The 16,793-nt window shown below is 38.3% G+C and overlaps 1 protein-coding gene across 5 annotated transcripts in view; it reads right to left on the reverse strand.

The window, feature by feature from the left end:
* Positions 1-16,793, reverse strand: part of GLRA2 (glycine receptor alpha 2) — a 121,605-nt gene that overhangs the window by 85,478 nt on the left and 19,334 nt on the right. For 3 of the 5 annotated variants that reach the window (XM_053971630.1, XM_053971629.1, XM_053971627.1), the window contains exons 3-4: positions 11,070-11,137; positions 4,186-4,409 (exon numbers count right to left, since the gene is read on the reverse strand). In XM_053971630.1, the coding sequence (XP_053827605.1) occupies positions 4,186-4,409; positions 11,070-11,137 (292 nt within the window). Of the gene's footprint in view, positions 1-4,185; positions 4,410-11,069; positions 11,138-11,233; positions 11,302-16,793 lie in introns of all 5 variants that reach the window. The other 2 variants (XM_053971628.1, XM_053971626.1) reach the window with 1 other exon arrangement.

Genomic DNA, 16,793 nt, shown 5'->3' on the forward strand with positions numbered 1-16,793 from the left:
CATGGGAGGCAGCGTTGCAATTAGAGGTACTGTTTCACAGATACTTCTCTTTGCTTGCATAAGCAGGTGAGGGCTTTGGGATGTACCAGCTCCCACTGGTGGGATGTACCTACTACACTGTCAGCTACTTGCTGTGGAATGGAGGGCTGGTAACCATTCCCAGAACAGCTACACAAACAGAGCAATCCAACAGCTTGAGCCTTCTCAGTTTCCTAGTGCCCCACAGCACAGAAGTGCTTTCTAGCAGACACTCTGCCCTCAGCCACAGCAACATTTACAATTAAAACTAGGTCGATAGTTGAAACCACAAGGAACTAATTGTCTACATGAGTAACAGTTCTGGCACTGGCAAGAAAAAGAAAGACAGAAAAACAGGTATTTTGAAAGACTTAAGGAAAATCTTCCTAGGTAATTAATTGCTCTTTGAACAGGAATAGCAAAAATAGGGGAAGAAATGTAATTTGTGAATTTGCACAGATCTCCTCTCTAGAATTCCAAGTGTCTCTCTCATTAAATCATACAACACATTCTAAAATCTTCTCATATTTAAAAAATATGTAGTAATCTCCTTTGTAACTATTTCTGACTAAATACACTGGCACTACAATTCAGAGCAAAGCTCAACTGAGAGTGTTTTCTGGGGCAGCAAGTTAAAATAAAAATTATAAATATTTATAAATTTACAATGCTTTTACCTTCCTGAGCAATATATTCTAGATTCAATACTGTGGATCAATATTACGGTTGAATTATATCACCTTCTGAATCAATCTCATATGGCTGAGATGCACTGAAAATATTAAAAAGAGAAGGAGGCAATTAATGCAGAAAAAAAAGCCACAAACCTTAAATAAAACCACTTTCTCTCATTTTGCTAAAATAAGCCTTTAGGCAGATGCTAATATTCTGAGCTGGGTGGCAGCCTGAAATGAGTTTGTGGGAATCAGGTAGCACAAATGGGTGGCTCAGAGAGAATATAAAGCCTTCTGTGGGTTTATTTAGCATTTTCCTGATGTCCCAGGTGTCGTCAGGGAGCAGAGAAGACACGATCCTTGTCCCTGGAACACAAAGCCCGTGCAGTGGGGTGTGCAATGCAAAATGCAGGTGTCATACCAAATGTGAGTGCCTGGAACAGGACTCTTGCTACCATCACACCGTGCTGCAACACTTTCCAAGGGCAGAACCCCCTCCAAAATCCAATCCATGCAGAAATCAGTCAAGGATTGGAAGCAGATGAGTCACAAGTATCTAGGGGGTGAAACTGTGTAGGTTATGATTTGAATTCGTACTGTTTTTTCAGCACACAATATAAACACAAACTAATTTATTCAACACTGCTATTACAAACATTTCTTGTTGACTGCTCTCTACAGAGTGCTTTAAAATAAAAGTTATAGCTATTTAACAGTTTTTCAATTGTTGTATATGAGTGAAACTGAGGCTGATCTTGACTAAAGTGAAGTGCCTTGCTGAATATAACTTTGCTGTAATTGCAGACTCCTCAAAATGCATGCGCCTCTAAGAGCTGTTGCTGCATCTCCAGTGGCAATAGCATAAATTTGGAGTATTAAGTAGTTCTGGGTTCCCTCCACAAGGCTCTAGTTTTCCCTGCAGCACCCAAAGGTGCAGAGCAGTTACCCAACTATAGAGCCTGAGGGTGTACACAGCATGCTATCTGAGATCAAAAAAGGTAATCATCTGAATATGCAGCAAACATATAAAAATGGGGTTGGATTCCTAAAGTTATGATTCAGAGGTGGGTACATCAACCATCAACAACTTTTTATTTTCTGTAACAACCCCCAGGGAATTAAATATAATTGTAGGAATCTGCAAGTATGAGCATAATGATTATTATAAGGCAAACTCTGATGGAAATCTACATTATGCCTCTTCTGTGCTGTGTTAGGTTTGTTTCTTTGACCAGCTGTACAAGAGAAGGACGAAGAGCCTCATGCTTACCACAGGGCGAGATAATTCCTGTAGCCAAGCACTGCAGAGGAGATGATACATGGCCCAGACCCTCACTCACCTTTTCATGATTTTTCTGAGCACCCATATCCTACACCAAATGTCTCATTTTGGTGAAATATGGACCATGAACTGGTCCAGGTGCCTTTCCAAGTTCTGTTCAGAAAGGGCAGGTTTGGCCCCTGAGAGCACTTAACAGCATAAGCCAGTTCAGCCTCCTGTATGGTGTATTTTCATGTTTTTGGTGCAGTATATAGGGAAGAGGGATACCACTGCCATATAATACACACCTCTTGCTTCTTGCCCACAAATTACCAGGAGCGCTTCTAAACTTACTGTATGCAAAGAACAGTTTGTATTTATACAAGATTAATTTTATCTTGATTTTGTTAAATTTGAAAATATGACAAAACAGCCTACCTGCTACATCCCAGAGGCATTTGTGAGGTGCTTTAAATACTTAAAGCACACTAAATGCTAAATGGTAAATATCACAATGACAGGCAAACTGCTATTGGTGTAATAGTGAACACTCACAATGTACTGAAACCAATCACTAAAATATTCTTTTCTTCTGCATAGCACAACTACAAGCAGCTGATGTTGAATAGAAGTATCTAGCCCAGTATCTAGAGAGTAAAGACAAGTATTTCTAATTTCACATTTCCATACTCCAAAAAGTGTTAAAAAATTCTGTGCCACGTTGGATGTGCCGGGTTACTCTGTTACTGTTGTGCGAAACAAGTGAGAGGCGATGAGCTTTGCGTAGTGCTCTCTTGGAATTCTGCTTATTCTGCTTCAAATTAATTTGCACTTAGGTGTGGGAATTTTACAAACGTGATATGGCAGCTCAAAATACCACTTTTGCTGCATGAGCAAATGTCAGAAAAACTATCCATCTGCATTCAGAGCAGCACCCAACTGCACTATTTCCTCCAATAAGATGGTGTCTGATGTCATTCAATCAAACAGATGTATTCATTCCTTTCTCAGGATGAAACAGGAAATATTTGTAAGTGACAGCATATTTATCACTCTGCCAGTGCTGGCACCATCCTTGTTTCCTATTATTTTTCTCAAACTCTTCAGGTAGAGCAATTTGAAGCCCTGCTCAGTAACCCTGCTCCATCTGTCCAAATATTACTGGGCTCCTATCAAGGAATTTCCACAAGAATTATGTAAGTGGATGAAGTTCCATGCTAATATTTATTTATTTAACAGCCTAACGAGCACAGCTATCCCGAGCCTGGATCAATAGTAATTCCTTAATAAAAATGCAGTCAAAACCACAATATCCCATCAGAAATAACTGCCTTCTAAACTAATCTGCTTTACAAATGAGCAAATTCACTAAACAACCTGTTAAACAAATACTATCATGTTTACTTTCCACAATGCAAGAAAGGAAAAAATCAAGAAGCATCCCCAGGAAGAAAAAAACTCCAGTAATTACTTAATTTTAAACAATCCTAAGAGCAATAATAGAGTATTTTGCATCTTTGGCTACGTCTATTAAGCAATTATATTTCACAGTAAGCTGAATGTCAAATGAATACTGCAGGTTGTGTGCTGCTATTTATGCCTGTGGAATGCAATTTTGTTTTTCTGCTTATGTCCTGTTTCATCAGGTCATATCAAATCATATTTTGTCAGTGTTTATTAATTCAGCTAATGGTAGTCACATGACACACACTTCAATATTCTTAGTGCTAAAAACGAATACTTTCTATAGTTCCAGGTGTTTTTTTTTTTAATGTGACTAGATACATCCAGTAAACCAGTGACTTGCATGTCAAATTTATTGCATTTCAAGCATGTTTTTATTTAAAGTGTTGAGCAGTCATTTAAATTAATATTCCCCTTTCCTTTTAAATTGCAACCCACAGACTACTGAAGAGATTATTTCCTCTTTGCACGAGGAGTGACTTGAGCTAATGCTAATGGGAATTACTGAGGCATACCATTAAAGTTCTAGACAGCCTCAAGTTTTCAACAAGACCAAGAAGTGACCGCTGTGCCACTTAGAGACTATTTCGCAAAAAGTAAAATGTTAGCAAAGAAACATAGGCAAATTTTCCTTCCACCCCGCTATTACTAAGTTTCATTTTAGTTGTACACATGGGAAAACAAAAAATTAACATCTACATTGCATCCAGAAAAATAGAAAGTGAAAGAAAGGGATGAAGAGAAAAAAAATAAAATTAACTGGTTTACCTGATACTGTACAACACCTTCCCAGTTTTAGAAATCCTCAGCAACTTGTTGTCTGTTGTGACATCATGGAAATTTGCTCCCTTCTCATTGGCAAAGAATAAATCTGGCTTCCAAATAGAATCCAGCATAGAGGGATCCAAATCCAGGGAATCATCAGGATATTCGCTGTAAGCCAGACGTGAGTCATTCCACTGCTGCCTCAAAAAAATGTTCACTCTGTAGTCCTACAGAAATGTCATGTAAACAGGTTACTAAGCCACCAAAACTGGAAGCCCACTTTCAGCTTGCTTTATGTTCTTAGATATACTGCAGTACCAGCATTACAGCAAACATTTGTGTTATCCTTTGAACATCAGAGTTGTCATTTGAAAATAAAGTTGTCAAAGTGCTGCATTGAACCAAACAAACAGAACTGGTTCATTTTCCAAATCAAAATTCCTTCAGTGATGAGAAAAATATTAACTGCAATCTCCACAATTAAATGTAACCCTATTTCAAATGCTGTGGATTATCTAAGAGATATTTGTAAATTCAAAGAGAATGGCAGCTAAATATATACAAGTTCATCAAAGATGCTAAAAAAATACCAGTTTAAATAATATGTAAGTCATTTATGTCTAATGTACTCATGAATAGTTTTTTAATTCCAGTGAGGCCAAAATTGTATAGCAGAAATTAAATCACCACTTCTTATTTACTACTTGTTTCCTTTTCCTAGTTACTGTATGATTTCTGTGTATGTTCCTTCATTTACTTCTCCCTGTCTGCGTCCCATTAAAATCGGCCTGATTGTATTCTTCTGCTTGGTGGTCTGCTAGTCACAACTCAGAAAGGCAGCAATTATTTGAGGTTCATTTAGAGCCAACACTAACATTATGTCAAGAACTGGTTATTAAAGGGGAGTTTGAAAAAAGCTTTCAGGTTCTAAACTCTCTGCAGGGAGTGGAAAGAAGAAAATGCTTACTCTCCTAATCCCAGCTTTCCAAAGTCAGCAAATAAGATCTTCATCTCTCTGAAATTACCATTTTTAATTTGTTTGTGAACACTCTTTTAGAAATACCATCTACTCTTCCTCTAAAAGAAAAATATTTAATAATATTTGTCTTGATTATATTATCTGAAGGAATGCTTTATCAAATAATTCTGCTGATACTACAAAGCATTAAATTTAGGATTTTCAGCTGCACATTAAAATGGCAACACTATGCTTTTGAGTTGGAAAATGTATGAGCTGACTGGATTTTAGTCAGATACCTGAACTGCATAGAAAAGGACTTACCACCCTTGAAATGTAGATAAATATTCTCACTCTGATGAGAGCTGCAGAAAGCAGCTTGCCCAATATGCAGACTCTGTGAATGACCCCCTCTGAGCTTCAGTTTTCACCCCCTTTGCTCTGTGGGGTAGTGAGGTGTGCTGCTGCCCTGACAGAATATTTCTGATACAGATTTTGAATCCAATGGGAAGATGCTTTACAATGTCAGTAGGTGAATAACTTTTCTTTCTTTGTTTTTCATTTTCATTTTGCTCTTGGGTAGATGTGATTCCAAACAGGAATGTTGACTAATCAGAGCAAGACAGACCTGAGAGAGGTCTCAAGAATAGCATTTATTAAAGATACGTACAAAAGCCTGTATCTGTTTTTCACAAGTCATTGTACTTTTTATGATGTTCTTGTTTCAGACATTTAAATATAAAATAGTTACTTGCAGTTCTGAGCTTATAAAATGTCATTGCATCTTTGAGGATACATCATCCATAATTAATGGATGATATGAAATATTAACCCTTATTTCTTGGTCTTAGAAACTGAGTTTCTTCTGTTTATAATGTGTCTTTAGGCTTATATTTATCTTCAAGTATATATGAGTCTCAGAGTTTATATGGGACAGCTTTAGCTATAAATCCAGGAATGCACTGATTCGAATTCTGCAGAAAAGAAGGCAGGAGCAACTGCTGATAGAATAAAATTGCTAAACTAGTTATGAGACTGCCTTTAATTCTTCATGGTGATATGATATAATGAAGTCTATGGAAAACAGAGGAATTTTTTTCCCCCATGACATAGAAATCATACATAACTCAGGACAGTAAATTATATAGAAATATCTAAAAAATTGCTTTGATGAACTTCAGTGGTTGGTGATTTTAGATAATAAAAAGCTGTCTGGAAAATCTTTATTCATAGAAGATATTTCATATGATAATATATATTATACCAAAATCATAAATAGTACCAGTAAGATTACTCTATATTTTTCAATATGTCCCTTCATAAATTTATCAGTCATCACACCAATACACTTCAAAATGCTTTCCCTCTGCAAGTTTTGTTGATAGAAGCAAAACAGAACTGAAACCTTTTTTTACATCTGATAGGCTTTGCATATATATGTGTAGATATTTTAATGAGAAATAAAAATGTAAATATAACATGCACATCACAAGAACAGCATTATTTTTTCCTCCTATGCTTGCTGCACAAGCAGTTGAGAGGGATGTGTGTTTACAGAGTCAGACCTAATCATGTGCAGAATTTTGAATTTACTTTTCCTGAGCTACCATTGTAACTATGTTTTGAAGGAAAATTCTCTTGAGAATAGTAGACAACATGGAGCTGAGGCACACTACAGTGTGTATTTGGCAAGGTCCTGAGGGTAGAAGTGGGTGTGCTGTAGTAAAGCACTCCAACACAACCACAAATACACCTACTCTGCAAATTCCTTCTGACAGCATCACCACTCTGAACAAGGAGTGTGGACCTGAAGATTCAATCTCAGATGCACTACCAGTGTCAGCAATAGCTCAAGGCAACTCAGATAAACAATTTTCCTCTGTTCCCAAGCCATAACCTCGCATAACAAACATACTGAAAGAATATTAATCTGATTAGATTTAGTAGCTCTATCTGAAGATTTAGGGACTTGATCCACAGATATACTTAGTCTGTATTATAGGAATGTAGATAGATATCATTTTTCAGCAAATCTAAATCCAGATTCACTGCCCAGAGCAAAGCTCTGGATCCCTTTGGCTTCAGCAGTGCTGTGGCAGGAGGAGTGCAGGGGAGCCCCCTGCCCTTTCAGTGCTGCTTTCCGTCTCTGACCAGCATTTGTCTTAGGTCTGAGCTCTCCTCCCATCTTCCCCTCCAACAGCAGTGATTGCCCAGGAGTTGAGTTGGGAGTCTGAAACAAACAGCAGACTTAGCTGGCCTTCCATGAATAGGAGGGGTTTGCCAAAAAGACTCTCTCTAAACCCTAAAGATAAATGCTAACTGAAAAGCAGTGGTTTGATGACCTATTCCAAGGCCATGCAACAGAAAAAGCACTTGGCCACCTGTGGGCATAAGCATGCAATGTGCCCCCAGTGGCTTCAGTGGGAGCCTTTTATTTAGTTAAAAGTATACATGTGAATTAATCAGGATCTAATAATCTTATTTGTAATTATGGGGTTTTTCCTTCTAAATGGGAGATAGTATAATACAGCCAGCCACAGCAAAGCTTTTAAAATTAAGAAATAGCAATTTTTTTCTGCTGACATAAGTACTCAAAACACAACTGGAGTTTGGATCATTTACCCTAACAGAGAACCTGCTGCATAGTGTCAGTCATTGATTACAGGGCACAACAACAATAACAGTGTCCTCACAGTTAGTCATTTCTGTAATTAACAATTAGCTTGTCAATGTACAAACCACTCTTAACTTCTCCTGCAGCTGATAGCTAAAAAATCCTGGTCATTAGGAACACTGAACATCTGAATTCTTTGGGATGCTGCCCAGGCTGATGTAGATTACTCATCTGTGATACTCAACTGCAGTCATGCTGTACAGTGAATTTTCTGCTGAATACTGCATGTGTAAATACTTCCAAAAATAGATATAGATTTTACTCTCATAGCTGCTTTATTCAGTGAAGTTATTCAGAAAAATATTTTTCTCTTTCTTTGCAAGTTAGGGCTTAAATTAAAGACAAATCAAAGAAAATTTTCAACTATATAATCTTAACTCTGGCCTTTTTTTTTACTATTTTCATTTTGGTATAACATATATCATTTAATAAGGAAGAAAAACACTTCTTTTGCAGGAAAAGTAATCTATTGGGATACTGTCCCATATGTGCATTATAGAGCAGAAAGAGAGTTACATCTGCATTTTATTTCTCTAGTTCTTTGGGAATAAAACTCATGAAGAGTCTATGGAATTCATCCATCTGAATCAGCATAAAATCCCAGGTTTATTTCTTAATGTAAGGTTTTCATTTTTAGAAGAGCGTTCTGCACATTGGAGTTGTGCTGGCCTTTCACACAGGGAGGAATTTTATCCTGTACTGTGTGTCTTAATCAGAGGACAGGATCTACTCCTGATAATGTTACTGAATTTAGTAGGTCTGGGACTGTAATCCCATTTGCTGTGTTAATTGCTCCTCCTGAAAGCTTCCCTGAGCAAGTTTTCATCTTCCAAGTTTCCAAAGGACTGCTGTAGATGGTCCAAGTTATATTCTGATAATGTCCTTCAATGCATGTACATGGTTTCACTAAGCATTGCTCTCCTCTGAGACAGGAGTGTCTCTATTGAATTTGCAACCCGGGCTTTTGAATTAATCATTTAGTTTTATGTCAAAATCATCAAGAGCATTTTATAGGGAAAAAAATGATTCCTAGGAGTCAAACAAACTTGTTATTTATCACAAGGGATGCCAACAATTTTACCACACGATTATATCTATTTCAGAAAGACAGAGTAGTTGGAACAGCAATTGATGTCTGCCTCTCAGAGCAGACCCCTTAAACTAGTCACAATAGTCATTAAAGGAGTGAAAACATTAAGAAAACCAGTATCAAATAAGTAAGCAGCATCTTAGAGAAATCTTTCCACACTTTCAGCAGATATAATGAACAAAGCAAAATAAGAAAGCCAATAGTCTTTGTTTTCATCTACTTGAATGTTTGGCTATTTTCAGCAAAATGTGTTAATGAACATTGGAAAGGTGCACATTAACATATTTGATAGAAGGTAAAATGTAATGAGGGGATTTAATCAAAGCAATGAAGGAGTCTAATTAATGCAATCAGCATTAGGTCGTGCAAATATTTTCATTGAATGCCATCTTGTAAAGCTAGTGACGTGCAGGGTTTTTCTACTTAATGCTCTGCTGATGTCTCTACACACTGAGATCAACAGACATGGCTGGGTAAAAATGCTGCATTCACAGCTATCTTCTCAGAATCCTTAAAACACTGGAAAACAATTCATGTTCTCCAAAATTAATGAAAATTAAGTCTGTTGATAATTATGTTACATCCTGATATGTTTATTTCCCTGTCATTTTAAGATTTGTTTTAGTTTTCTTTTAAGGTGTTTTTAAAATATTACAGATACTTAGTCTAAAGCATTAACTTATCTGTTTTATAGCTCTGCATATTACAGCTTGTCATTTATAGCAGTTTTCCCACACTGTTAAAGAAAGCAACCCGGCCTAGCAATAACTTGCCTTTTATCTCTACAAAACATTAAATAACAGGGTGGGATTTTAAATAAAATTGTTTAGGAGCAGAAGATTTGTGTTCCTTCATTCTTTAATGAAAGAACCTTACTAAAATGATGGCATGAGTTACAATTTAATCTAAATTAATATTAAACAAAATACACAAGTCAGGCTAAAAATCTTCCTTCAGAATGCAGGGCCTTCAAGGCAGTATCTATTCCATCTTACAAAAAAGCTGCTTTTTTGGTTTACTACAAGTGGGCAGCAAGTTCATTAGTAATTACCAAGTTTTCAGTCCTACTGGAAGCCAAGCACTTTTATTGCCTCTGGCTTCAGCAAATCCAGAAAAACCTGGATACTGTGTTTTTCCTGTGATTCCAGGAATCTCTGGAAAACAGAGCTGTGAAACTACACTGCAATTTCTTCAAAAGTGCCATAGATATGAGCACTTAATAATTATTATAGGTTTATCATGTTATTATTATAAATTTGTCAAAAAATATCTCTGTGGATTAACTCCCATGGTCAGGTGTATGTAGGCTTGAATAAAAAACCAGATCTTTTTTATTCACTTTTGAAAAAGATTTAAAAATTCAGCATCTTTTTTAAATGGAATCAGAAAAATATTTTTTTTTTATTTTTCTTAGCAAATATTGAAAAAGATAATAGACTGATAGACTTCTAGACTAAAAATTTTTAAAAATAAGTTGGATGAAAATGTTAACTTTCATGTTTTCTTAGCTTGATTTTGTTTATCCTATGTTTTGCAATTTTTAAAATTAAAATCTGACTTTTTGTTTTAACTGTGTTCTTTGCATTCAGTCAAAATACAAATTTCAGTCAGGTGCAATCCCGAAATTTCCTAGTACTAATTTAACCTCAAAATACCTAAGTCTTATACCCACATGTTCTAGTCATTTGAGTCAAGTTTTAGTCTTCCTTCTGTGACTGATGAGGCTGCAATTCACAGAGATCTATCTCAGTTAAACAAGACCATTTTCTGCAGCAGCAGGTGATTCAGCATGTGGTGTAAAACACGCTCAAATATGGTGCACTTGGCAGGGAAACCCACAGCTGAGCTCCAGCCGTTCCTCTGCCTCTTCAGAGCTAACGAAACCTGAGAAAGCAGGTCTGCACACACCTATATTTGCTGCCAGTCACTACAGACTGTGCTGCAGCCCCTATGTAGGTGTGCTTAGACTTGCTAGGTGAGTTTAATTATATATATAAAAATTATTTTATATGTATTTTATGTTATTTTATTTTATGTTATTTTTACTCTGGTTTTTAGTAGGTTTTTAGTAGCTTCATAGTAAATGTCCCCACATCCTGAGCATCTCTATTCTACATCACATCCCACTCCTTCACAAGATGGCTTCAATGATCAGTCCCACTCACCATTGTAGTTTCTGCTATTGAACCAAAGCTGTTGATAAATATGTTGCAGGTAACATTTACAGGAGGACCTGCAAGTTGAACAATAAATAGAAAAATTGACAGGTTGTGTTCATGACATATATTAAGTATTGTTGTTCTCTTGCCAATGGCATCAGAGCACTTACCATTGTGGTTTCTGTGACTGATCCAAAACTGTTGATAAAAATATTGCAAGTAACGTTTACTGGAGGACCTGTGGAATGCAATAAAAATGTTGCAATATACATTGAAACAAAAGTACAGACCCTCAGCCTCCGTACAATCTGGTACAGATGTGGCTGAAAACAAGTAGAAAGTGAGTTTTCCCAAAGAGCTCATGTAAATTTTGATCAAAAGAAAAGCATTATCAACACTAATTTATTAACCTCGTTTCATTGGAAGTTGTTATATAAACACACAGAACTACGTCCTTGCATTTAGAGATTCACAAGAGAGTTGAGTGAGGGCTTTTTTCTTATCCACAGTACCAGTGCAGAATATACTTTAGCACTGCAACTACTCCTCTCTCCCTTCTCCCTTCATCCAGAACTTAAAAGGTTATCTCTCCACATTTACTCCACTCCATAGGCAAACATTTGCCACTGAAATTCCCAGCAAAGGCAACTTTTCACATTGACTCCAGACCGCAAGCAGCTCTTCCTGCACCTGATCTGGAAGTGTCTGGCTTACCATGACCAAATATTTTAGCAGTATCTGTTCTGGCTTGAACAGATAGCTTTCATTAAACAGCTATTTGTATTCTCTTCCCTCCCACCACCTTTGCTGTTATTCAGCAGCCACTGACGTGTGACAGAATGAATGAGGACTTAATATTTAATTAGTTGCCTATTAGCCTCCTTGATTTTTTAGGTGTGACGAAATAAACAGGGGTTCTCAACAGAATCAAAAAGGATTCGAGCTAAAGGCCTGAATTTCAGTGGCACAGAAGTTGGTACAAGCACTGAGTATCAAGAAATTTCTTCTCTCTTTTGCCATTACTATTTTTAATCACAACATATTCCTTATAAATGAAAAAATGTTAGTGCAGAGAATATAAACATCCCCATCTGGTTTATAATTCAGGTCTGAAATTTATTTACAAAAGATGGAAACATTATTACTTTCTTTTTCATAAAATGGAAGAATAATAATGAGTCCATTGTCAACTTCCTGAGTGCTAGACTACCCACCTTAAAGGAAATAATCATGTTGGTTTTGGGAATAAAAACCACAACAGTAACATGTTTTGAGGCTGTTAAATTCCAATGAGGTGTGTTGTTCAGCTCAGTTTTTTTTTACAAGAATTGTTTTTAAAACACTTCCTTTTTATTTTGAAAATATGTTTTCATTTCCAATACCAAGTCAAAACCAAGCCAAATAGTCTGCTATTTTCCCTCCATATTATCATTTTTGTTCCTTTGAATTGGTGGTATTTCTACTAGCTAGGCACCTTGAACAATGTGTTTCTCTACATCCAGACATACTGAGTCACTGTATCACTGAGGCTGGAAGGAACCTCTGGAGATCACCCAGTCCCCATAGTCCATCTTGTCCCAGAGAAGGATCAGCTAGAGAAGGACTGTGCCACATCAGACTCTGAATACATCCAGAGATGGACGCTCCACAGATTCTCTAGGCAACCTGTGCCAGTGTGCAGTCACCCTCACAGCAAAATGCTTCTCTTAAGTGAAATTTCATGGTTTCAGCTTGTATCCACTGCCTCTTTTCCTGTAACTAGGCACCACTGAGAAGAAGAATCTGGCTACCTTTTCTTTACTTACACTTCATCATTTATTCATGCACATGGCTGAGATTCCCCAGAACCATTTTTCCCCAGGCTGTGGCCTCAGCAATCTCAGCCTCTTCTTGTATGACAGATCCTCCAGTCTCTTAACTACCTTCATAACATTTTGCTGGACCCATAGTAATAAATTCGTGTCTCTCTCATACTGGGGAGCCCAGAGCTGGGCTCAGCATTCCAGGTGTGTCTCAGCAATTCTGAGCAGAGCAAAGGATCCCTTCCCTCAACCTGCTGGCTATGCTCTGCCTAATGCAGCCGAAGAATCCATTGGCTGCCTTTGCTGCAGGGGCACGTTGCTGGCTCATGTACAACTTGCTGTCCACCAGGAGCCCCACGGCCTTTTCTGCAAATCTGCATTCCAGCTGGGCATCTCCCAGATTGTTCCTTCCAAGTTGCGGGACTGCATTCCCTTTCCTGAACACAGTGAGGGCCTGTTGGTCCATTTCTGCACCTCTTCCTGGTCCCTCTGAATATCAGGCAACTCTCTAGGGCATCAACCATTCCTCCCAGTTTTCTATCCTGCAAATTAATTGAGGGTGCACCATGTCCCATTATCCAGGTAATTAATGAAGATGTTAAAAAGTACTGGCCCAGTACCTGTGCCAGTAGTACAACAGTAGTGACTGGCCACCAGCTGGACGTTGTGCTGCTGATCACAGCCCTTTGAGCATTGCAATTCAGTCGGTTTTCCATGCCCACTTAGCTGGTCTGCTCCAATAATCTGTTCCATGTTGCGAGAGACACTAACAAAACCCTTGCTAAAGTTGAGATATACACTGCTCTTCCCTGATTCATTAAGCCTTTCAAGTCGTCATAGAAGACTATTAGCATTCCAAGGAATGATTTCCCATTCAGAAATCCATGTTGACTACAACCAGTCATCTTCCTGTCCTTCATGTCTGGAAATGGCTTCAAGAGGATTTGCTCCAGGCTTTGAGGTAAGGCTGGCCAGCCTGTAACTCCTGTATTCTCCTGCCTGTCTTCCTTAGAGATAGGAGTGACATTTTTTCCCCCATATGATTAGGAACCTCCACCAGTTGCCATGACCTTTTAAAGATAATTAAGAATGCAACAACCTAGCTTCCACAGCTATGCTAAGCACTTGTGGGTGTTTCCTATGTGGTCTCATGGACTCGTCTGTGTCCAGTTTGCCTAAGTGCTCTGTAGCCGAATTCTTCATCACTAAGTTTTTATTGATTTTGGACTTTTTTGCAGGTCTCAGTGGCATGGGATTCCTAAAGACCATTCTTGATGGTAAAAACTGTGGAGAAGGAGGATCACAGCTGTTGTCTTGCAAAGGCCATCATATGTGAGCATCACAGTTCCAGCTCCTGAGTGCCAGCAGAACATAGTACACATGCTTAACAGTGTTAGGAAAACATGGCTTATGTATGTTAGGAAATATGCTGCCATATCACAAACTGTAGTCCAGATGTGCAGGAGTAGGTACATGGATAGGAGTAGGTACATGCCAGAGCACTGTATTTTACAATAAAGCAAATACCTCCCTCCATTTCCGTACTTAATTATAATTAAGTCTTTAACTTGCCTTCTGCTGGTAGAAGTGGAACACTCTTAGAATTATAAGAACACTGTAAACTCAGTAAAAACCCAGACAGATCAGGTTTGTTCCTCACCTGAGGAACTTGAATATAAATAAGTCTATGGACCTGATTAGGTGCTTCCCAGTCTTGAGGGAATTGACTGATGTAGTTGTCAAATTACTCTCCATGATCTTTGAAAAGCCATGGCAATCAGGTGAAGCTCTTGGTGGCTGGCAAAAGGGAAGCGTTGCACTCATTTTTAAAATGTGAGAAAAGGGGACCCTGGGAACTACTGACCTGTTAGCCTGACCTCTGTCCTTGTGAAGATCATGGAACAGATCCTCCTAGGAGCTGTGCTAAGGCACATGGAGGACAGGGAGGTGATTTGGGGCAGCCAGCACACTTTCAACAAGGACACACCTTGCCTGACAAACCCAGTGCTTCTATGGTAGAGCGACTACATCAGTGGGTAAGGGAAGGGCTACTGATGTCAATTATCTGGACTTCTGTAAGGCCATTGATACAGTCACCCACAACATCCTGCTCTGGGAATTGGAAAGGTGTGTAAAATTTGTTCAGCCTGGAGAAGAGAAGATCCCAGGGACACCTTATTGCAACTTTTCAATACTTGAAGCAAGCCTGTAAGAAAGATGGGAACAAATTTTTTAGTGGAGGCATTCTGCAGTAGGACAAGGGGTAATGGTAAACTAAAACACACTTCATCCTGTAAGATTTTTCTAATCTAATAGTTCAATTAAAATGAAAGCAGCAAACTCCCATGAAGCATAGCCAAGGTTTCAGGACACAATCTAAAATCTTCAAAGGAAAAGGAAATAATTAATTTGACTTTACTGCCTAAAAGCTAAAAAGAGTTGACATTACCTACAAAAAAATAATCAAAGTATACTTTTATAACTAAATCCTTTTCTCCCCCTAGTTTTCCTTTTGTCACTTCCAATGCAACAAGGTAACAGTTCAGGTGCCTTTCAGGCACATTCAAGATAATCAAAGTGTTCTTTTAGTCATAAGGGAAATGTTTCTCAAAAGGACTCAGGCAAAAAAAACCACCAAACCAAGCCCAAACCAGGCAGCTAATGCTCAAATCAACCAGAAAATACATGTCTGGTATTCTGATAAACAGCTAAGATATTGCTTCTGTTCCCTGCAGCTCCCTTTCCTCTGCTTCCCCAGAGGGGTTGCTGATGCTGCTGATGCCAGTCAACAGAGCTCTCTGATACACTGCCTTCCTGAAAAACCCTGACATTAGAATGTGTCACACACCTCCTGTGACTTTGGGGCACTTAACACTTACAAAAAGTCTGTGGCACTCATCTGCTCACCTTACCCACAAGAAACCCGAATACACGGAATATTTCCCTGAATGTGCTGTGGCATGTTGCCTGAAAACTCCTGTACCCAAGGTGTCTGTGATCTTATTGCCATCTGGCTAGAGAATGAATCTATTCCTTATCCGCTGCCAGAGGAGGTGAATCCATCCCAGTGTGTGGAACAGTCCCCATATGGAGTGATGAGTGCTGAGAGGAACACATTCGAGCCCTATCCAGCTCCTAACTCCAGCCTATGCTAAATATTCTTCAGTATTGATGGCACACAGTCACAAATCTTGCTTCATTTAATATATTCTTGAGAAGATTTACTCGTACTCTTTCCCTGGAGATGATTCTAACTGCAACTAATCATATCTACATCGTCAAGTTCATCCCAACTATTGTCTTTTTTGGTGTAGAGTTTCCAGGTCGCACCTGGCAGACTTTTCACAATAATTCCAACTATATGGCTAAATTGTCCTTAGTGAGAAGGGAATATAATCACACAAGAGACTGTGTGATTTTGATTGCCAATTTTTTTTGATATGTGTATTTATTAAGGGATTTTGTAAGGCAAACTAAAATATGGTACACAAGAGAACTGTGGGCAAAGCATAGACATCGAAGCAAAAATAAAAGATAACGAGACAGAACCACCTTATGGAATGACAGTGGAATTATTGGCAAGATATTTCCAGATCTGTGAAGAATCTTGTATCTTTTTCTATACGTAGTATTTTCTGGTCTACCTTCTCAATTCGACTCTGTGCCAATGCAGAGTTTTTTTCTCACTATCTCAAATGATTTGTTTTGTATATACAGAGGAGAAAGCTGAGCCAAACCTCCCTTCTCCCCTTACCACGGAGAGCAGGATAATCAAGACTATTTGAAAAGACTAAAATCAATCCCACCTGAGTTTGAAGATAGAGCAGGAATCAGGGAACAGAAGCAAGGGGCTAAGTGGGGAGACAATGATCCCACCAGGGACGGAGAATCCCATTGTCTGTAGGACAGGGATTGCAAGTCAGAGCTC

Source organism: Vidua macroura, chromosome 2 (assembly GCF_024509145.1).
Source record: "Vidua macroura isolate BioBank_ID:100142 chromosome 2, ASM2450914v1, whole genome shotgun sequence".
Lineage (NCBI taxonomy): Eukaryota > Metazoa > Chordata > Aves > Passeriformes > Viduidae > Vidua > Vidua macroura.